The 23218-nt window shown below is 26.2% G+C and overlaps 1 protein-coding gene across 3 annotated transcripts; it reads left to right on the top strand.

Moving 5' to 3' along the window:
• The first annotated feature begins 3725 nt into the window (after nucleotides 1–3725).
• Nucleotides 3726–20627, top strand: LOC135924793 (uncharacterized). Of its 3 annotated transcripts, none has more exons than XM_065459900.1 (15): nucleotides 3726–3856; nucleotides 7086–7160; nucleotides 8506–8574; nucleotides 9128–9190; nucleotides 9775–10058; nucleotides 11707–11772; nucleotides 13413–13469; nucleotides 15169–15228; nucleotides 15525–15587; nucleotides 18278–18337; nucleotides 18623–18658; nucleotides 18962–19024; nucleotides 19371–19430; nucleotides 20055–20202; nucleotides 20539–20627. In XM_065459900.1, the coding sequence occupies exons 1-15, from the start codon at nucleotides 3751–3753 to the stop codon at nucleotides 20583–20585; spliced, it is 1257 nt and encodes a 418-aa protein (XP_065315972.1). In that variant the 5' UTR covers nucleotides 3726–3750; the 3' UTR covers nucleotides 20586–20627. The 3 variants fall into 3 exon arrangements, with proteins under 3 accessions (XP_065315972.1, XP_065315971.1, XP_065315973.1); XM_065459899.1 differs by having other exon boundaries at nucleotides 18623–18685; XM_065459901.1 differs by lacking the exon at nucleotides 11707–11772 and having other exon boundaries at nucleotides 18623–18685.
• Nucleotides 20628–23218: the final 2591 nt, after the last annotated feature.

Below are 23218 nucleotides of genomic sequence, written 5' to 3'. Positions count from 1 at the left end.
TAGAGGCCGAGCTAATGGTTAAACAAATTTATATGTGAAGCCAGGAATTTTATAAATATATCAATAACGACGGTAAACGTTTAGTTCCATTATTTAAATCTCAAATAAAATATAATTAATATTGTATTATATTTAATTTTCCATATTTTTTTATTTATACATTCGCATAAAATAAATATATTTTTTACATTGTAAATCAAAAATAGAGATTACAATATCCTCAAACAAGACATCAATGTCTATCGGTATTTTTAAAATATTTAAACATTTTAAGTTTTAGCAATGGCGCCATAAAAATTATTGTCAATTTTTAACTGTAAAGATTAACACCTTTAGCATAATTTTGTGAATCTTTGTTAAGATTCTTCTGATTGCAAGTGCACATTAACAGTATGTAGTAGATTTTCTACATGTGAAATCATTCTTAAATATTCCTCTGCCCTTCATTACTGAAATAAATTTTCAAAATGTTAAGATAGCTTTTATATTCTTTATTTTAGAAATTTATAAAGGTTTATAAAATTTTAAGATGGCAGGTATTAGGAACATATGGCAACCAACATTGTGCTGACTCAATTCTGTAAATACACTCTGGGTTTTCCCAAATTCACTGAGGCATTATCAGATCAGAAAGTTGACATGCAATTTATTAATAATCCCGAATCTGCTACATTTACCATTATATGGTTAGCTATGACTTTGGATTTTTCACTATTCGAGGGGAAAAAATTTAATAGTTTTCTTAAAACGTCCTTAATTTTGTTGAAATAGCGAAGGATCAAAAGAAACCTTTTAATATTTCTTTTATTAGATGCATCTGTTAGAATTGCATATGTATGCCCATCTTTCAAATCGACGAGAAATGACCTCTTGAATTCAGGTTCTAAAACATTGATGATATCCTTGCTCATTTTTGTTCTACAAGTAAAGTTTTCATTTATCTTAGAGTCGTTATATATTATGGGGAAAGATTCTACCCACATTGTAATGATAAATAGCTCTGTGAATGATGTACTACAAGATAAGTGAGATCTATTGCTGCAACTGTAGTTGCATCTGTTTATTATTTTTGGATAAAATTTTTGTTTTACAATGGATGTAGATACACTCATCTCCACTGATTATAATAATGTGAATGAACAATAATAAATAAAATAATTATCATTGAAATGAGTACAATATAATCTTATTATGTATTTAACGTGATACGTGATAATTAAGCGCCTATCCGTATAATGTTATACACACACGCAAGGTTTATTTTCAATTGTGGATGTTTTGCGGGACATTCGCATTAAATATATTTACATTGTAAAATTAAAATCGTTTATTTTTTTATAAAATTTTATCTTGTTTAATTCTTTTATATAAAAGGATCGTTGGTTATTTTTTATAAATTAATATTTTAATAAATCAAGATGTTATTTTATTTTGAAAAATAGTTACCGAATTTGTATTTATATAAACTAATTATAAAAAATAATAGGCGGATAATTAAGTCTTAAAATCCCGGCCGGGATCTTGCGGGCCTTTTCTAGCAAATTTTTTATATCTACCGCAATTTATATATTTTTCCCGCAATTTTCATATTTCTCCCGCAAAATACCAAATATCTCCCGCAATTTGAAATTTTGACCTGGCAACCCTGGTTATGATAATGATGCAAATGGTATACATGCAACACGATAAAATTAAAGCAATAATAAAGAAACCAAAAAAAGAATCAGCCACTGAGCTATCAACATTTCAGGGAATGGCTGGCAGCTACAAAAAGTTTTTAACCAACTTGGCGGATATTGCAGATCCTTTATACAATTATGGAACTTAGAACACTCTAAATTATAATACATTAAAAATGTTGATTATTCTTACTCTAACACTGACTTATTTTAATCCCGAATTACCAATTGGAATTTCTAATGATGCATCTAAATGGGATTGAGAGCTAAGCTATTTTACACTGATAAAGGTGGAAAAGAAAAACCAGTAGCTTTTGCTTCGAGAACTTTACTCAAATCTGAAATGAACTACAATAACATTGAAAGGCTCTTGCTATAATGTTGGCCATCAAGAGGTTCCAGGAGTATCTAATTGAGACTAAATTTACAATGACCATAAACCTCTAGTCCATATTTTTACAAAATGTTTAAAAGACAATAGCACAATGTCCTTGCTGTTACAAAAGTGTAATATATCTTTAGGAGGTTACGATTTTATAATAAAGTATGAAGCTGGCAAATACAATGTTGTTCGACTGATTCTCAAGGTTACCACAAAGTCACAATGATGAAGTAGTTTAAATTTTTACTATTAGAGATGATCTATGGAATATACCTATTTTCTTTAACAAAATACATGATGAAAAACCGAGCCTAAACCGTTAACCTAAACGTACACCGCTAAAATGTTTGTTAACCTTCTAATCTCATGATTTTTGCTTATAAAATAGTATGAAAGTTATTACTAGTATATATTGCTAAAAATGTAGATTCCAATTGTTGAAATTATTATCATCAATTTTTATAAGCATTTGTATATTACAATTCACTTATTTAAAATATTTTTAAGCCTATTATGCCTAAAGATTAATTTAATCCAATCTGTAAATTATTTATATACAGTATTATAAATATGTAAACAACTATGAAGGGTCACTTTGTAGCAAATCTTGAGTGTCAATAAAAAAAAGATACCAACTTTTGCTCTATTAAATCAAAATATGACAACAAATAAAATATTTAATTCGAATGTAGGTTTGCATACCAAAGTGTTCAAACCGGTTTTTAGAGGTTCGAACCGAAAAATTTACGAATAACTAATTATTGGATTCGTAAATTCGAATTAAATAAGAAATATCAGTTTGAAGTATAATAAATTTAAATTATTTTTGCAAATTATATGCAAAATTTGATTCCCCGGATAAAAAATTCCCTGGAAGATAAATCTACCTAAAATAATCCCCTGAAAGAGATTCCCCGTGATTTTTAGAGTAGAAAAAATAGGAGTTAATATACTTGTAAATACATTTTTATAGACGTTGTTACAATATGCCAAAATCTATAATTTAAAGGAAAAACCAAAAAATAATTTCTAAGTTTTAACTTTTCCGAGTAGTATATTCGAACAAATTTTCTTAGCTTACTATCCGTAACCGAAACAGATTTATCCCGGATCAAATATAAGAAACCGGAAATTGATTGTTAAAATTTTTAGGGAACCCGTTATCCGAACCTCTGTTTTTAAAAAAAACTTTTAACTATTTTTTTTGTGATAAGATGATTGGACACCATTTTGGTTATTTTAAATAATATGTTTTGATATCAGGTGATTTAAATCCCTTTTCTTTTTTTTTTTAAATCTTATCAAATGTCTTTTCAGAACAGATATTTTGAATACTCAAAAAGGAAGAATTAAAGAGACGGCCTAAAAGACACAAACATAACTCTTTTTGTACATATTTTACAAACTATTTATTTAAAAAAAAAAAAATTAAACAGCTGATTTCATATTTAAACGGTTTAACAGCCTTTTCTAGAATCATAAAATTAATATATCTATATGTTTTGATTTTTCAATTTCTAAATTATAATGATAATAAATACGCCATTCTTCTTCGTGTCAAATCTTTTAAAAAAAAATGCTTCCACTATCGATGCAACATATAATCACAAACACACATTTTCTTTAGTTTCAATTTTTTTTTTGTAAACCCATTTCTTATATCATAACCCATATAAAATACGACACAAAATGTTTTTATTAAGAGCCATGAAGGGTAAAAGGGACGTTCGTGAATCGAATAGGAAATATCCATTCATTTCATTATTCCGAAAAAATCCTAAGAATCAAACTAAAGGTATATTAGATATTTTATACTTATAAAATAAAATTGTTAATTAACCATGAGTAAGTTAAAGGTCTAAGTTTAAAGTCTAAGTATATGTTAGGGTCAATGTGTTTTTTTCCCAGCAATTTGTTATTTTTTCAACTTAATTTTCAGAGTTGTTAAAAGATACTTTTTAAATGGATCTAGATACAGATACAGATACATAGTCTCAAAAGTTATCTAGATACAGATACAGCGTCTAAAAAGTTATCAAGATACAGATACAATTTTTAAATGTATCTGTATACAGATACATTTTTTATTATGCTCTTATAGGTTTGCATAAACCTAAATTAATATTATATTGTGAAAAGGTCATGGTAAAGCAATAGAACTTGTTGTTGCTTCCTCTTTTTCATCGATATAGATCTAAATTAATATATAAACTTAAAAATTTAGTTATAAAATAAAATTTACCATTTCCATATTGTAATATTAAAATTTGTATGGTTTATTGATAAACTCCGGACATAATATTTAAATTAATGAATATTTATATATATTTTTTATATATAAGTTTTAATATTTTATGTATATATAATTCTTTATTATAGTATTAATAAATATTAATATATAATATATATATATTTATTTATTTCATAAGCTCATATGAAATAAAATAAATTTTACAGTCAAATATTTTTTTTTATAATAAAAAAAGGGGTATATAACATGTATCTTAAAAAGTATCTAAAAACAGATACAGATACCTCTAAAAAATATCTAGATACAGATACAGATACCTTTCTAAAAAATCTATCTAGATACAGATACTACATTTTTATATCTAGATACAGTATCTAGATACTTGTATCTAGATACTTTAACAACTCTGTTAATTTTTGATTTTACCGGATATATATTCCATCATGTTTGGAATACCTACCCTACCCTATGGATTTCAGATAATATTTCCGTGGATAAATTTTTTATATATAGACTCAAAGATTTAACAGCAAAATTGTCTCTACAAATTCATAAGATAGGTAATTCCAAACATGATTGGAATGTATTTCCGGTAAAATCAGATTATTTTAAATTTAAATAGAAAAACGCGCTCGAAAGTATGATTTAAAGTTGTAAAGAAAAATAATACATTACCGGAAAAAAAAATACGTTGACGCTAACATATATATCACTACACAGTAATGTTGTTAAACGGCTCGTTTTGAGCCGATTTTTTTTCAAAATGGCTAACTCAATATTTTAGCCAGAAAAAATATTGCCCTAAGCCTTTAAGATTTTAATAATACATGTCTCTAGACCTTTGTTCCTTCTATTAACTAGGTTGGGGTTAGGGTTAGAATTTTTAGAACCAGATTACAAATTTTTTTTCCTAAAAATTTCAAAATATTTTTTTTGGAGAAAAAATACTTAGGCAACCTCCCCCCCCCCCCAGGGTGGCATTCCCCCTCCCCCCACCTCTATTTTGTTATCTTTTATATATATTGTATCTTTATTTTATTTTTTTTTAAAATTTGTAACCGTTTTTTTTAAACAAAATTAAACTTCAATTTTGTAATTTTAAAATGCACATTTTAAAAAAAAAATATTTTTGGTTAAATAGATATCGCAACGCAATGTCATTTTAAAAAAAAAATTGCTCAAAAATATGTTTGAATATTTATTTTTTTCTTTCAAACTCTATTAAAACTGGCTCCTTGGCTGTGTAAAGAAACCTCTCACCTCTTATGTAATATAAAAATAGCAAGTGTGATAATTTTGATAATATATAAAATTTGATCATAAATGCATTACACATTCAATATCAATATCAATAGCTGACTAGTAATCACCTCCTGGATCACAAAACTTCTCGATAATTTTTTCATGTTTTTTTTTGTTTGTGGCCTGATAAACAGAAGTATTAGCTCCAATTCATAATCCCATTATATTTTATTTATTTATTTTTTTACTAGATAACATGTTTGAATCCATAAATGCGCTATATTAACTCATTCAAGCAGGATCATTTGCTTCAATGTGCGGCAATACTTTTATTCTATAAAATAACTTACAATTAAGAGAAAAAAATTTTTTTTAAATATGAATTTTAAAAATTAAAATCTATTTTCGATTGAATTTATTTTGCATTTTCATATGCCCTAACTCTAACCCTAACACTAAACTTAATCCTAATCCTAACTTTAACCCTAACAAATATGTTTTATATACTCTAAATTTACTTTGGAAGTTATAACAGGGCTCATTATAACTTTCGTAGTTCAAATACTTTTTTTAAATTTATTTTTACGAATAGTTAAAACATTAGGAAATTTTGACTCAAAAGAACACCGGGTTCTGGAGGCTTGGTCTGAACCCCAGATTTCAACAGTAAATCCCAAAGCATCTTTAATTGATTCCTTGAAAGATTAATAATTTCCTATTAATTCAATTAAATAATTAATATTTGCTGTATAATAGGAGTTTTAGTCACGCGGATTTTTCCCATTAATAATTAACTAATCAAATTAATTTTACCGCTTCTTATTATTAAGCCCTCAGGTTCAGCGATAGTCATTTTTATCGAAATACACTGATTAGTTTGTATTATTTTCAGAAATTTTTTTGTCATAATTCAGTGTACAAAGAAATCATGTATTTCTTCCAAAATTTTTGCCATTTGATTTAAGAGGTATTTATTCGAACTTTCACATCTTTATATCTGAACAATCCTTGAATAATCATGTATTTTTTAAAAAATTATCTTTTCATATTCTTCATCTTAATGTTTAAGCTTAAAATTTTTTTAGATTTCATCTAAAAAGATCATTTTTAAAGCAATAATCATAGTCAATTCTTTTACCATCTCTCTCTCTATACGAGCAGATTAACAAAAGTTTTGTAAATTACCTGCAATTTTAAAACATTATTTCTTTTAAATTTTTTGCCCGTTGTCAATAGGTATAATGTTTCTCTGTATTTTGGTTTGGTTTGCACTTTCATTTGTTTTTTAATATAATAGCTATTGAACCTTGTGGTTGTTGATAGATGAATAATTATTAAAAAAAATTTTAATCTGGTTCTAAAAATTCTAACCCTAACCCCAACTCAAAAAATTAAAAGTTGTGAGGCGTTTTCAATGAATACACACGTAAATGATAGACACTGGGTGTTAAACATATTGCACATAAGAAATTATTTGAATTTTTCTCAACATTTTGTTATCATATTTTTTGTTTTTTAAAACCGGATTTAGAGCTACAGGAAGAAATAACTAATCCTTCTAGAAAATCCAAGAGTGAAGCTCATGCCATGGATATGGAGATATCAGGTTCGAATGTTATTTTTAGTTATTATTTGGTTTTTTTATTTTAAGAATTACTTATTCACATTCGATATTCGGCTCGGCCTTAACCAAGGAAACGCTCGTAAAGTTTATTGGAGTGAAAAAAATAAAATTATATTCTTTACTTGTAGCGTTTTCGCTCAGAGTTTCAGCGTTAAAAATACGCAAATAAATAGCACCGCTTTAAATTATAATAACGGAGTATATTTTTTTTTAAAAACAACTACTATTGTTCCTGAACCTCCCCTGTGTATTTTCAATTAATAAAAGCACTAATCCTTCACAATGATTATCCTAGTTTTATTTTTTGTTTTTTTTTGTAAAATTATTTTGTTTTTTTAAAAAATTGTTTTGTTTTTTTTAAAAAATTGTTTTGTTTTTTTTAAAAAATTGTTTTGTTTTTTTTTAAAAATTGTTTTGTTTTTTTAGAAAATTGTTTTGTAATTTTAAAAAAAATTTGTGTTTTTTTTTGAAAATTGTGTTTTTTTTAAAAAAATTGTTTTTGTTTTTTTAAAAAATTGTTTTGTTTTTTTAGAAAATTGTTTTGTAATTTTAAAAAAAATTTGTGTTTTTTTTGAAAATTGTGTTTTTTAAAAAAAATTGTTTTTGTTTTTTTAAAAAATTGTTTTGTTTTTATTTAAAAATTGTTTGTTTTTTTTAAACAATTTTTTTGTCTTTTTTTAAATAAAATATTATTATCTTGATTTTAACATCGAGTCCCATAAGCTAAATTAATAATTCAAAATCTCTATATTAAATGCGCATTCTCCACAATGACATATAATAATAGCGAGACTGACGAAGCATTCATTAATAATGCATTTTGAAAGGGTAGTTGAAAGCAAACCAACTGGACCCGCCATTTTGGTAACCCATATAGTAATTATTCTCATGTTAAAAAAACTGCTATCAAATTGATGACTCGCTTCCTTAATTATCTCGTTGATCGGGCACTTTAATAAAGTTTGCGACAGGACAATAAATTGGTCTCTCTTTAAAATTTTTGATAATGATATGGGTAATTAATCACAATGGCGTCCCCAGCTGTTTTCATTGATGCAACACTTTTACATCGTCAGTCTATTAATTATTATTATAATATGTCGTTGATTCCCTCCTAATTTTTTTAAGAAATGATTGAAGGGAATTAGGGATTTTCAATGAAATGGGAAAATTTTTTCCCAATTCCGAAATCATCATTGATAATAACGCGAGATGTGAAAACGTAGAATTCACCCCCCCCCGCCCTTAAGAACCTCCAATAATTAAAATATTATAATTAAAATAAACTAAATTTATAATAGAGTGTAATTATGTTTCATAAATTCAGAAGCTGGTAGAATCGATCATAGTAACAGAGATTGCGCTGGAGCCATCAATACTTCCTCATTACATTCTGGTAAAATTTGATTAATAAAAAATACCAAAAAACAAAATCTATATGTTCATTTATTATATGCATAGCCAGGATTTTGCCAAAAGAGAGAACGTGAGTAATATTATACCCTGCACTCACGGGTAACGGCGAATTAGCGGCAAAATATATTAAAACTATTTTGTATAATTTCGCGCCAACTGCGAATGCGGGGTTTTAGGTGTTCCTAAAAAAATAGGCTTTTTTTATTATTGGGAGGACCTTAGTTTTATTTACCCTCAAATCTCTGAAGTTTATTCTGAAATATTTTGAATTTATAGTGATTTATTTTAGAAAAAATATTAACCTTTTACTTATTTTCCTTTTGGAAAAATGATTGATTGTAAGTAAAATATTGTATACTTTTTTGGAGAGAGGGTAGAGTAAGAGCTGGGGGCAGGAGAGGGGTGTAAGAGAATTTTTGTATTAGCTAAAACAGAAAAATTTCTTGTTGGAAAACATTTCCTCCCCCCCCCCCTTCTCTTACCCATATGGCTACGATTATATAAATATTATACAATCATGTTTTAAAATTCAGGAGTTGGGATTCATTATAATAACGCAGGCGGTGTTGGAGATATTCTGGTACCTGCTTTATCCGGTAAAATTAAATACTAAAACGATGCTCATAATGTTTTTTACGATAAATATGTGGTAAAGCCGCGGAGAGAAAAGTTTTTTAAATATACTCCCATCCCTACACCTCTCGTACGATTTTTAAATATAAATATGAACTAGAAAAATCGATTATTGTGGAGAACTAATTTAATATCAACGCCAATTATAATTATGATTTTGAGCCGAGTAGATTAATATCAAACTGAAGATACAGTCTATATGTATCAGTTGGTATCTAGCCTATACTTGGTCCAGATATTGGCAAAAAAAAGTGATATTCTTTCTGAACTCTTGAGTAGAAGAAAGTAGTCGAAGGATTAGATTTTTATCTTTAGTAATAGTTTCCGAAAACTTATCCTAGAGAAACATAAAATATCTTCTTTCTTTCTTTCTTTCTTTCTTTCTTTCTTTCTTTCTTTCTTTCTTTCTTTCTTTCTTTCTTTCTTTCTTTCTTTCTTTCTTTCTTTCTTTCTTTCTTTCTTTCTTTCTTTCTTTCTTTCTTTCTTTCTTTCTTTCTTTCTTTCTTTCTTTCTTATAGTATATACCGTTCGTTATTAATTTTTCAAGATTCAAATCAGTATTATTATCACGAAAAAACCGCTACCCCGAATGACAATGTCTGGAACAAATCATATCCGTACGTTCAAAATTCGGAGTACGATGATTCGAATTTAAAGACCGAAGGAGACTTGCTTAAATATGCTTCTAAGGAACATTATTATTATCCGGCTACCGATCAAAATGATGGGGTAGGATATGAATACCAAAATAAAGAATATTACGCAGAGAATCATAATTTTAAGATGTGGGGAGACGCCTATCAACAAGGCTATTATGACGGTGCGGCTAAAGTAATCACACATTATATACATATATATATAGATTTTTAAATTTATAATAGTTCGATAAAATAAATCTCTTAATGGAAGAACTTTTAAAGGTCAGGAATCTGAGTACAAGAACAATGCATGAGTCTAATTTCTTTTAAGTCGCCGTTATTGACCTATCATTGCATAATTTATATTAAAGTTACAATAAATATTTATTTCCGCGATCTTTATTATATATATATATAGACCTGTGTGCCGCCAGTAATTTTTGACTGCACTGACGCCGCCGTCAAAATGTGTTGGCGGTGTGGCGGCATAATACATATTTAATTATTATTAAAAATAATATCTATTTTATAAATTAATATTATATATGAATTGTAATTAGATTAAAAAATAATATACAATATTTTTTAAATTAATAAAAAAAATGCTATTTTTTTTACATGCGTTTCTATTCATAACGTTGAGTACTTTATGTTATGAATTATCATAGACAAACGCTTGTACTGGCCTTGTAACCTAATAAGTTTTAATGAGGCGCAGTTAAGGTAATCATATATTAGTAATATGAACGGATCTTCATTGTCCAGATCTAATATATATGATGTTAGATCTTTTGCCTCTAAACATTCTCTGTTCTCCGATATAACTATCGAGATATGAGATCTTGAATCTTACTATAATTTCTCTTATTTTTTAACCTAGATTTTCAATTCTACTTACTTTCTGTTTTCCATTCACTGTTACAAATTATGCATTCCGTGTCAACATATGTGTGTTCATATTCACCAAACCGGGCACTTCTCTTGGCATTAGAGCCTGTGTCCATGAAATTTTCTTAGACCTTAAATTAAACATGTCTTCAACTTTATCTATTTCAGAAAGAAATTGTTTTGATTTTTTTTAAAAGATCCATAAAAAATATAAAATAATTATTTAAAGATTTTATGAGAATGATAGTTTTAATATGCCGTTATTTATGCATCAGATACAGCCTCAGAACTATCGCTTGTCTGAACCTGAATATCATAAAATGTTTACAAACATCCTATAAATAGAACCTAGTACAGCTTGTAATAGAAGTTATGCAGTAATAGGTAATTAACTGGGACTTCATTCAATGTACCACTCAGATTCAGAATCCTCACGTGCCAGGGTTCTTTAAATAGACATAAATTTAAAGTCTCCATTAAGAAACTTCTCTTTTTTAGTGTCGATGTAAATTTAAAAAGCTGTCTTATTATATTTTTATTTAATACTTATTCCTAAGCCTGTGCGCCGCTCGGCAACATTGCCGCCGCGGGGTTATTTTTGTCATACTACGCTGCCGATTAAAAATTTTAGAGATAGGCATAGGGCCACTGACTTTTAATTCGGCGACGGTCCGGCGTATAGTAATATTAATATGAAATACGTTAAATTTTATGGAAATGATATTTTATTGATTTAATAAAATTTATGCAATTAAGAAAGTGTCGGATTAGCTAAAGATACTTCTGTAAAGTAACTTAGATGAATTTAAGGTTCGTTGATTCTTAGTCGGCACGAAATATTAATATGTGTCCAACTTATTTTAAAATCACATTTAACTATTATTCATAATTATTTTTTTAAACTATAATACATATCAATCTTTTTGATCTATAACTGTTTTTATGATATTTAGGTTCAGAAAAACGCGTATTCTGGCGATGTGCATGAGGCTTATTATTACGATGCAGGTGCTATTGAGGTAATCCAAAATAGTACTATATAAATAGTTATAATCCTTCAATTTGTGCGCACAATTGAATTAATCGTAAAATGATAGACATAATAATTTCTAGATTTTTTTAAAATTTGCTCAAGAGTTATATAGATATTTTAGATTGAGCCTTTAAATATGTGTATCCAAGAAACCCTATCCATTCTGAGTCACCTATTGTATGAATCTAACTTCCCCCGAGTCTTTAATTATATATTGAATATATTATAATTAAGCCTATAATAGATATATTTGACGGATTTCTAATATTACATTATAAATGATTTGTGTCATTTCCCTGTAACTGATGAGTGAGTGTTATGATGCCAGTGCAGTTGAATCGATTGCATAATATAAATACATAACATTTAATATGCGAAGACGTTTGCAGTTTATAATCGCCTAATTATTAGTGAAATATAAAATTATAGCTAATTTTAAAAAATTAAAATCTCAACTCTGAAACTATTTTTTAATTTGCTTCCCCCAACGATTTACTTTTTAAACGTAAAATTACACAATTCATTGGCTTGATTTTCTATTTCTTTATTTTAAGCAATTTTGTTACATTTGATTCTCTAATGTTATTTTTTTTAAACTTAATAAAATTATTTATACCATAAATATATCTTAAGAGTATGATTTTTTTTTGAAAATTTATTATATAAAATAATAAACAATTTTGAATTTTCTTCTCACATATTTTATTTTTAAACGTAAAAAATAATAGTAGTAAAAATAAATATATATATATTCATATCTTTATGATTGTAGCAAATTTTTTTTTAGCATAGTAAAAAAAATTGTATAATTTTTTTAACATAGCATAAAGATTAAACAAGGATAGTTTTATTTTTAAATTTTAATTTTAATTTCCCAAAAATAATTTTTAATTATATATAGTTATATTTAATTGTTAAATTTATAATATTGTTTTTTTTAACCTAAATGAAGGGTTTACAAAAAATCATTCCCTTTCTACTTTTCTTTCGATTTCTTATTTTGCCCAAAACATCTTGCCGAGAAAAATAATCAAAAAATCTGAGAAAAAGCAACTGTCTATTTTATTTCATTTTTTTTATCTATATATTATATATATGTACTATAAAATAAATATAAATTGATTAATAATATAATTGATCTAAAAATATCACTTTTTTAATATCAAAAAATAATATTCATCACAAAAAGAATAACTTCTCAATTTTAACATAAAAAAGAATGATTCCACAATTTTACCTAAAAAGGAATGACTCCACATAACATATTTAATTTAAGATAAGATAATTTAGGAAATATTCTAAGGGAAGCAATGCTTATCTTGTTTCTATGAACGCTTCGTCACTGACATATAATATACCTAGATTTATGCAGTTAAATTAATCGCCTAATTAAAAATGTGCTAGTTATAATAAAAATTATAGCTAGACTTTAAAAATCTAATATGGCTATAAAATATATTTCTAAATAGTCCTTTTGTTTTTACACTCATTAATGGATTCTGAGTTTGAAGAAGGTGGAAGGGGAATTTTTGTTATTAATAAAAAGTCTAACTTCTTTAAAGTCATTAATTATGTATTATTGGATTTTATATTTAAAGGTATTAAATGTTTATAACATTTATTCAGACAAAAGCATATTATGACCCTCTCACGAGTGCGTATTATGATTCCGGTGAAGTTAAGGTAATCAAATATTATACAAATAAATGTTATACATTATTTTTTTCAAGCAATTAAATTAATTTTAATTATAATAAATAGACATATAATAATACCTATGTTTTAAAATTTACATCAACGCTTATAAAAGAAATATCTTAACAGAGCCTTTAAATTTATGTCCCCTATCACTTCACGATTATGAGTAATTAATATAGGTAATAAGAAAAAAAACCCCCAGGAAAAAAAATCCCTGGAAAAAAAACTCCCAGGAAAAATCTCCGGAAAAAAAACCGAGGAAAAAAAATTTAATAAAAAATAAAATTCGTGTCTATTTATCTTAAATTTTTTTCTCAATTTATTATTTTCTTTCAATTTTTGGTTTAAGTCATTGTTAATCTTTATTTTTCTAACCTTTTCTCAATTTTCTTCTTCTCAATTATCACTTAATTTTTTGAGTATAACCTAGCAATAATTTATATTGATAAATAATTTTATCGAATGACACATTCGCTATTAGACTCCAAAAAAACACAAAATATTTACAAAAAATAATCGAAGTAATAATGTCTAAATGTCAAGAAAGGTATTTATTTCCTGATCCATTATATATATACATGGATTTCTAAAAGTCTGATATGAGCGCGGTTAAAACTATAATTGGTATGATCATTAATATGTTAAATTATTTATATTAATTTTTTCATTTAGGAGACATATCATAATCAGAGGATGCTTTTACCATTTGTGTCAAAGTACCCATAGAAAAATTTAAAAGCTAGTTCTGGAAAGCCAATACAGAATCCATGAAGCCCTAAGCTTCTTTTGTGGCATGATGGACAGCTTAGCATTTGTTCCTTTATGTGATATGGGCAATGCAATGGAATTCCTTAGATCGGTTACTCCGAGCAATGGTAAGGATATTCTTTAATATTTCGATAAAAATTACATCAATGGAGTATCAAGGGAGGTCACAAGAAGCAATTCTCAATCCCAGACAGGTCGAATTGGCCCTCTATTTCCTCCAGAAATTTAAATCAGAGCACTCTATTCAACTAATCATAAATAATCAATGCGAAGGTTCGACATCGTTTTTCTAATCTGGTTGGGAATAAACTCCCATCAATCTGGGTATTGATTTAAAAAAATAAAATGCGAGGTGGCTGCCGTTGAAATTAAACTTGAACGATGGCGTGTAGGTAGTTGCACACTGAAAACAAAATCGCAGTGCTAAACAATAAAAAATGCTGATATTCAAATTGGTACTGGGAAAACAAATACTCCAGTAAAATAACCCATGTATTACTTAAGCTATAGTAATAAATACAATATCCATCCTTAATAATTATATTAAGTAGACTAAATTTAACAAAATTTGCAATAAGATCTGTTTATTTTATGATAAATCATTATTATGTATATAATTTATTATTAAATTATATTTTTATAATATTTTTTTCTAAAATACTAATTTGTCTATACCTTATATAAATCCAAATAAAAATATACCGATATTATTAGATCTTAAGTAAATTCGAAAAAAAATTTCGGGGTTTTTTTTCCGGAGATTGTTTTGGTTTTTTTCCGGGATTCATTAATATATGTCCAAATTCTTTTGAGTCATATTTAATTACCTATTATTGCATAATTTATTTTATATTTTATATTACCTTTCTTTGAATCTTTTTGATCAATTATTATGTTTTACGGAATTTACATTAAGAAAAACGCGTATTCTGGTGATGTAAATGGTGCCTATTATCATGATGCTGGTGCATTTGAGGTAATACCATATTAGTACTATATTAGTATTATATCATACCTATATTTGTTAATGCAATTGAATTAAAATAATCGCAAGTAATAAATAAAAACAAAATATTTAGATTTTTTAAAATTTACACAAGCGCTATATAAATTTCTTAATTGAGCCGGATTTGAGAACATACTATTCTGAGTCTACGAGCAAATAATATATTAGTCTAATTTCTTTGAGTGGTTATTAAATATTATATAAGCTATAATAGATATATTTGACGGATTTATGATACTATGTTCTAAACGATTTATGATATTTAGGTACAGACAAACGTATATTCTGGAGCTGTCACTCATGCGTGTTATAATGACAGCGCAGTTGAAGTAATTGCAAAATATATAAAATACAGTGGAATAAATAGGGGGGGGGGGGGGGGGGGAGGGGGGGAGGGGGGGAGAGAAGTAAACGGAATAAATAATTTTTACAAGTGAACAGTGAACACTAAACATTGATACAAATTTCAGAATAATGCTTTCTGTCGCTTTTTAATCGTAAGGTGCAAAGTTTTTTGTTTTAATTTATTTTATTTATGCTGAATACTCTATTGACTAAAGTCAGCCACTAATAAAGCACAAAACATTGGCACATTTTAGAATTAATATTCCCAATTGTTCAGCCGAGAAAATTAATAATATACAAATTTTTATAGGAGGGACCCGGCCGAAGAGCGATGCCCTCAAAATATTTTCCACCCCCCATCCCCCGCCCTCCCATTGATAAATACTGGTTACTCTACTGAATACATAACACACGTAACTAAATTTGTACAGTTAAATTAATCGCTTAATTCCAAGCGTAATATTATAAATATATATATTATAACTTGATTTTAACAATTAAATATGACTATAAAATGCGTAACTCTATCTTTACAAGCATTTGAGGGGTCCTAGGAATGTGAGGGGAAGGGAGGGGGGAATTAGTATTGGCAATATTTGATTCTAGCTTCATATTGTTAACTATCAAATTGAAAACTATAATAGATTTATTATAAATGATTTATGATATTTAGGATAAGTCAAATGCCTATACTGATCTCGTCCTTGGTGCGTATTATGATTCCGGTGAAGCCAAAGTAATAACATATTATAAAAAAACGGGTTATACATAGATTTTTTGCTTGCAAGTAGTTGAATATTATAATAAGAATAAATAGAAATATAATATATCTTATATTTTTAAATTTACACATGCTCTATAATAGAAATATCTTAACATCCTTAAAATTTATGCACTTCACAAATCTGAGAATCTACCATATATTAATGAATGAGTCTCCAACTTCTTTTAAGTCACATTTAATTACCTATTTTACTAATTTAGACTACATATGACTTTATTATATCGTTTTTTAAAAACTATCAACAATGTCTCATCATAATATAATCTATGAACTATAATAATATCTTATATCGCATTTATCACACCTATTATTGCATATTTATATTTCAAGTTATAATACAGTGAATGTGGGGGGGGGATATTTTTCTTGTCAGATTTTTGAAAACAAATGAAACTTTATTTTCAAAGGTTCAAATATGAAAAATATAAAAATAGAGAGAAGAAAAAAAATCAAATTTTAAAAAGAAGCTATAGTTTTTAAAAATAAAAGATTTTGACTAAGGTATAATTAAATAAAATTATATATGATAGATAATTGAATTACAAAAAAATACCCCAATAAGATTAATGTAAAAGCTATAAATATTACAAATTATTGTTTAAACAATCTGAAATGATTAAATTATCAAATTAACAATTTATTTATTTTTTGTTAGTTTATAGTCAACTATGGTACATGAAGAGTATAATGACCATTATCCATCCGATAGGAATATATTCTTGAACCTCTAGGTTTCATTTCTTGTTCTAGATTAAGAGTAAGGTGCTGATCTCCTAGTCTAATTCCGATCACCAAATTTGGAGCTTCCTTGATGTATATAATGTGCCATCTTCTTTTTCACAGGAGAAATTTAAACGATATTTTTTTAAAATTAATCTACATTAAATATCTTTAAGTAAGCCAAAGATAATGACCAAATTTTTATATATCATAATTATAAATATCGTTTTTATTTAAAAAAAAAATTAAATGTAAACTTAAAATCTTTAAAATTACCCCCCCCCCCCTTCGCTGTATTAGGCCTTGAATATAAATATGCAATAATAGTTAATTAACTGTGACTTTTAATAGAAGTTAAAATTCATACATTGACATATCGAAATACTCAGATTTGTGAAGTGATAAGGTGCTTCAAATGGACGTAAATTTAAGGCTGCTAAGATATTTCTTTTATAGAGCTGGTGTAAATTTAAAAATATAGGTGTTATAGATGTTTAAAATAACATTTTAATATTAATTAAAATTAAATTATTATAATTATAAAAATATAATATAAAATTAATTTAAATAAATTATATAATATTTATTAAAATAAATAATATAATATTAATTAAAATAATTTATAATAATTATAATATTCGAATAACCTTTTATAAATATATGGCGATTTTTACTAACATATTTAATTTTATTTTATATTCAAATTAAAAATTCTAAGTAGAAATTTAAGATATATAGTATGACAATGTAATTCTACATTTTATTAATAAAATAATTTTCTTAATCCTAGCTAGCCATCATGATTTTATAACAATAAGTGATGTTATATTTCTATTTACTCCCATTATAATTTATTCAACTGCTTGCAAGCAAAATATCTGTCTATAACCTAGTTTGTATAATATATGACTACTTTGGCTTCACCAGAATCATAGAATTCATCAAGGACAGGGTCAATAGGAATTTGAAAATATAAATAATTTATAATATATCTATTATAGCTTTTGATAAAATAATCAATAATATTTATTTATTGACTTATAAGAAGTTAATAACGTATATGGCTAATACTAATTTTTATTTGTTTTCAACACTGGTCACGGTCAGAATACCTTTTACACTTTATATATTTTTCAATTTTTTTTTGATGTTTTATGACATTTACTTTAGAAAAACGCATATTCTGGCGATGTATATGATGCCTCATATTACGATACAGGTGCAATTGAGGTAATAATAGTATTACATAAATATTTATCATACTTAAATCAGTGCCCGCAGTTAAAATTATCGTAAATATTAAAAATATAATATTTGGATTATTTAAATTTGCACAATATTATAAAATAAATTTCTTAATTGAGCCTTTAAATTTTTGTCTATTTGAGAAATCCTATCCCATTCTGAATCTGTGATGGAACAATGTATGAGTCTAATTACTCTACAATCGCTAATTATATATTATTAAATATTATGTTAAAATCTATGATATACTATATATGTTATGATATTTAGGTTCAGACAAACGCATATTCTGGAGAAGGAACTGAGGTGTGTTATGATATCAGTGTAGTTGAAGTAATTGCTTATTATAATATAACATAACATTGATGGTACCTAGATTTGTGAAGTTGAAATAATTTAATTATAATGTAATATATAAACATTTTAGATTTTAAAAATTAAATCCGTCACTATAATCCATTCTTACTGCGCCTTTATTTTTATAGCAATTTGAAGGATTCTAAGTCTGTATAATGGGGGGGGGGGGGTATTTAAGTCGCTTATTACATATTTTTGTATATTATATTAAAAGCTATAATAGATGTATTATAAATGGTTTATGATATTTAGGTTAGGTCAAATGCGTATACTGACCCCATCTCCGGTGCATATTACGATTCCGGCGCAGTTAAAGTAATCACATATTATACAAAATGAGTTATACATAGATTTTTACTTGCGAGCAGTTGAATAAATCATAATAGTAGTAAATAGACATATAATAATATCTATTTTTAAATAAACACCAGCTCTATAAAAGAAATGTATTAACAGAATCTTTTAATTTATGCTAATTTGAAGTACCTCATTACAATTTCACGGTTCCGAGTCTATATGATATATTAATATATAATTCCCACTTTTTTTATGTCACGTTAAATCACCTATTATTGCATAATTTATATTTTAAGCTATAATACATAGTTTGAAATCTTTTTGATCTATTATTATAAATGTTTTATGACACATTTACGTTCAGAAAAACGAATATTCTGGCAATGTGAATGAAGCCTATTCTTATGATGCCCCTGCAAATGAGGTAAACACATAGAACTATATAAAAATTTAAGCATATCTCTGAAAAAAAATCAAGTAATTTAATATTTAGATTTTTTGGGTACAATTTGGTGATATAAATATTGATATAAGTTTATAAGACACTCCTCAATTTTAAATAATATTTTTATAATATATTTTATGATTATATTATACTCCCTTAATGCTAAATAAATTGATTTTGAGTACTAAAATCTAACAATTGTTTTATAATTACTTATATATTTTTTATAATTTATTACTGACCATCATTGTTTTAATTATCTATTTGTATCGACGTGATGATATCAGCTTCAGCTCAATAAATCTTTTACCTATTATCGAAAATTTATATTTTAAATTAGAAACCTAAATTATACATGCACATCTTACATAAGTATAATAAAAACTGCATCTTTATCTAGTTACGTTTTTTAGACAATGTATCCGTATCTTGATCCATTTTTAGAAAATCTATATATGTAATATCTAGATTAATTTAAAATATAATCTTTTAACAACTCTGAAAAGCTATAATAAATATCATTTTCAGGGAATTTTTTTTAAAAATCATTCTTTATTTAATAACCAATAAAAAAGTAATTGTAATTATAAATTTCTGTTATAGTTTCAGACTAGTGGATATTCTGACGCGGTACCTGATGCGCGGTATGTTAATGACGATTATGGATATACGGATTATAATTACGACTATGCAAATAAAAATTTTGATGGAGTCCTAGACTTTGATAACCCTTCTCATATGACATCACTGGGTAGTTCTCATTGATTTCAAAAATAATTACAATAATATGAATAAAATTTTAATCTTTTTATTTATAATACTAATATTTCTTTCTCTCTTTTTCAAAATTTGTGATTAGAGTAATTGGTTATTCTTATTCAAGAATTTCAAATCTAATACGAATTTTGAAAAAATGGTTTAATCATGTTTTGAAAAATAATATTATATAAGCCTGGGGATTTATGGGGAAAGTTAACTAAACCAATCCTATCTAAATAAATTGACTTTCATATAATCGCTTTATATTTTTTATGAAATAAGGTTATACAATATTATCGTTTTATAAGATTACAATCTATAATTTAAGAAAACAATGAGACATGGACACATTATACTGATCAAGTCGTACAATGATGGAAAATAAACTCAAGCTTTATCTACAAATTTTGAACGATCTATTTTAATTAATGATTTATTTTTTTTAAAAAAAATTTATCCTGCAATTGCAAATGTTTTATATAATTTTTTTGCATATTTTAATTTTGTAATAATTTTTTAAAATTAATTCGTTATAATATTGTTTTTTAAATAATTTAATAATCTAGAATTAATTAATAAAATTTATTTTTTTAAAGATCCAAACATTCTACTAGTTTAATATTCGTTAATATGATTTGTCATAATTTGACGATTTATAATATTTTAAAACTGACTTTGATTGACCCCCCACCACTTCCATATTTATACGCATTATAATCTGGACTTATTGGTTCGCGTTTTTTTATTACGATATTTAATGGCAACTAAAATACGCCTTGTCAAAAAATCACCCAATCCGATATTTTGTTCAAAATGTTCCATATAAAATAATGACAATTCCATTTCATATCTGCGCACTAATCAATAATTCCAGACATGAAATTCAGTATTTTCTAAACGTTGAGTATTTATTCTCGAAGTTTAAAAAAAAAATTTTTTTTGAAGCATTTTAGTTTTAATTTTAAGCTATTAAATTAGTGCAATCTTAGAATATGAGTCTTGATAAATCGAGAGGTAGCTTTTTTATTTTATAAAAAGTATGGAAAGAAAACATGATAGATTTTATAGAAAAGAGAAGTAAATTATGGAAGATATTGAAGAAGAAAAAAATGTGTAGTCAAATTGTTTCGTAGAAAGAGTAAAGGATATTTTATGTATCCATTTTTCGTCTAGATATCAATTAGATATCATGTATTTTACTATACTTTTTTTTTACCATAGTCGAGGGGAAGGGGGGGGGGGTGGTATTTTTAACCCATCTTTATAAGCAATGATAACTAACATAGGAATGAGTTTTATTATTTAAATTTAGTCTTTCGAAAGTATACTAATAATTAAATAAAACTAGTTACCTTATCGAAATTCGGTCATAAATTTTGAATACAATGACATATAATAATATCTAGACGATGCTTTATTAAAAGTGCATACATCAATGAAAATAGCTGGGGACGCCATTTTGATTACCCATATTATTATTAAACATTTTAAAAGAGAGACCAATTCAAATTCCTATGTCTGACGCAAACATTAAAAATCGCTGATCATCGAGATAATAAAGAAGTAAGTTATCAATTTAATAGTAGTTTTAAACATGAGAATAATTACTATATGGGTTACCAAAATGGCGGGTCCAGCTGATTAGCATTCAACGACGCTTATCAAATGTATTATGAATGAATGCATCGTCAGTCCTAGGTACTATTATATATCATTGATCTAATACAGTGGAAAAAAAAAAGAAATATATTTTTGCTACCCAACAGTGTTAAAGTAACGCACTATAATTTTTGTATAGGGCCATTCTTTTTTGAAAAAAAAGAGAGGATGTCTCTTTAAAGATTCGAATCTACTAAATAAATATTTGAAATATCTGATACAGGATAGATGAAACAGATTGGGATCCCAAACAGAAATGTCATGTACAAAAAGTGTCCGAAATTTTTTTTTCAGAGTTGTTAAGAGGCGTTCCTGGAGCGCCACTACATTTTTATCAAAAACATCTGGAACGCCCATCTTTATTTAAAACTGAGGAGCGGGAACTAGCTCTATTTAGGGCTGGAGTGGAACGAGAAAAATTCCAGGCAAAATGACATTCTGCACCAAAATATTTTAAGTGATATAATTAATTTCAGAAGCAAAATAGCATGTAATGTATAATATTAATACTATCTGTTAAATATTAATACTAATTCAATAAAAATGAAATTTTGTTTTATTTAAATTTATCCATTATTAAATGTTTATCCGAGTTATATATTGGTTTTTCATCTAATCATTTTAAATATTAAACATCAAGTTTTTCCTTTTTATATTGAAAATTTTTTTGGAAAATCTTGTAAGTCATATTCATTTTATAGATATATAATAAAAAAATTGTTATCGATATTATGGATTTAGAGATCATAGATGAAGAAATCTCCATTCCATCAAACAAAAAATATTTTAAACTTCTAAAAGATGTTGATCCAAATGATCAAACAAAGTTAGGGGCAAAATGCCTTGTGTTTAAATAAAGCTATTTGATTTTCAAAAGAGCAGCTTCAATAAAAAAGCATATAAAAGTAAAAAATCTTTCTTTTAAAATACAAAATGATTTGGAAGATTTTTTTGTTTTCCATGAAATTGATCATCAGGAAGATAATATATTGGACAAATATTTTTTAAATATTGATACCAAAATTAAAATTACTATTTTTGATAGATTCCCTGAATTAAAAAAATATCATTATAAAATACAATACCCCACTTCCCCCTAGTGCTCCTGTGTAGGGCTGGGAACCAATATTAAAAACCCAATATAAACAAAATATTGTATTGGTATTGGTATTGGGTCTAAAATATTGGTATTGGTTTAAACAATATTTTCTATTTCTTGTATTGGTTTTGCTATTGGTATTGGTTTATATTGGTATATATTGGTTTATATTGGTATTGGTTTAAATTCAAATTACTAATTAAAAGAATAGAAATAGTGATTATAAAACTCTTAATTTCTAGTTTTAAAT

The sequence above is a fragment of the Gordionus sp. m RMFG-2023 genome, chromosome 2 (genome assembly GCF_954871325.1).
Source record: "Gordionus sp. m RMFG-2023 chromosome 2, tfGorSpeb1-WG-v2, whole genome shotgun sequence".
Lineage (NCBI taxonomy): Eukaryota > Metazoa > Nematomorpha > Gordioida > Chordodea > Parachordodidae > Gordionus > Gordionus sp. m RMFG-2023.
The sequence above is the reverse complement of the archived record's forward strand: the minus strand, read 5'-3'. Positions and strand labels throughout refer to the sequence as shown.

Bases quoted from the DNA above. Each gene is read 5' to 3' on its own strand.
- LOC135924793 (XM_065459899.1), top strand. From the start codon at position 3,751: ATGTTTTTATTAAGAGCCATGAAGGGTAAAAGGGACGTTCGTGAATCG. The intron at 15,229-15,524 runs GTAATACCATAT...TATGATATTTAG, and splicing joins ATGATGCTGGTGCATTTGAG to GTACAGACAAACGTATATTC. The intron at 18,338-18,622 runs GTAATAATAGTA...TATGATATTTAG, and splicing joins ACGATACAGGTGCAATTGAG to GTTCAGACAAACGCATATTC.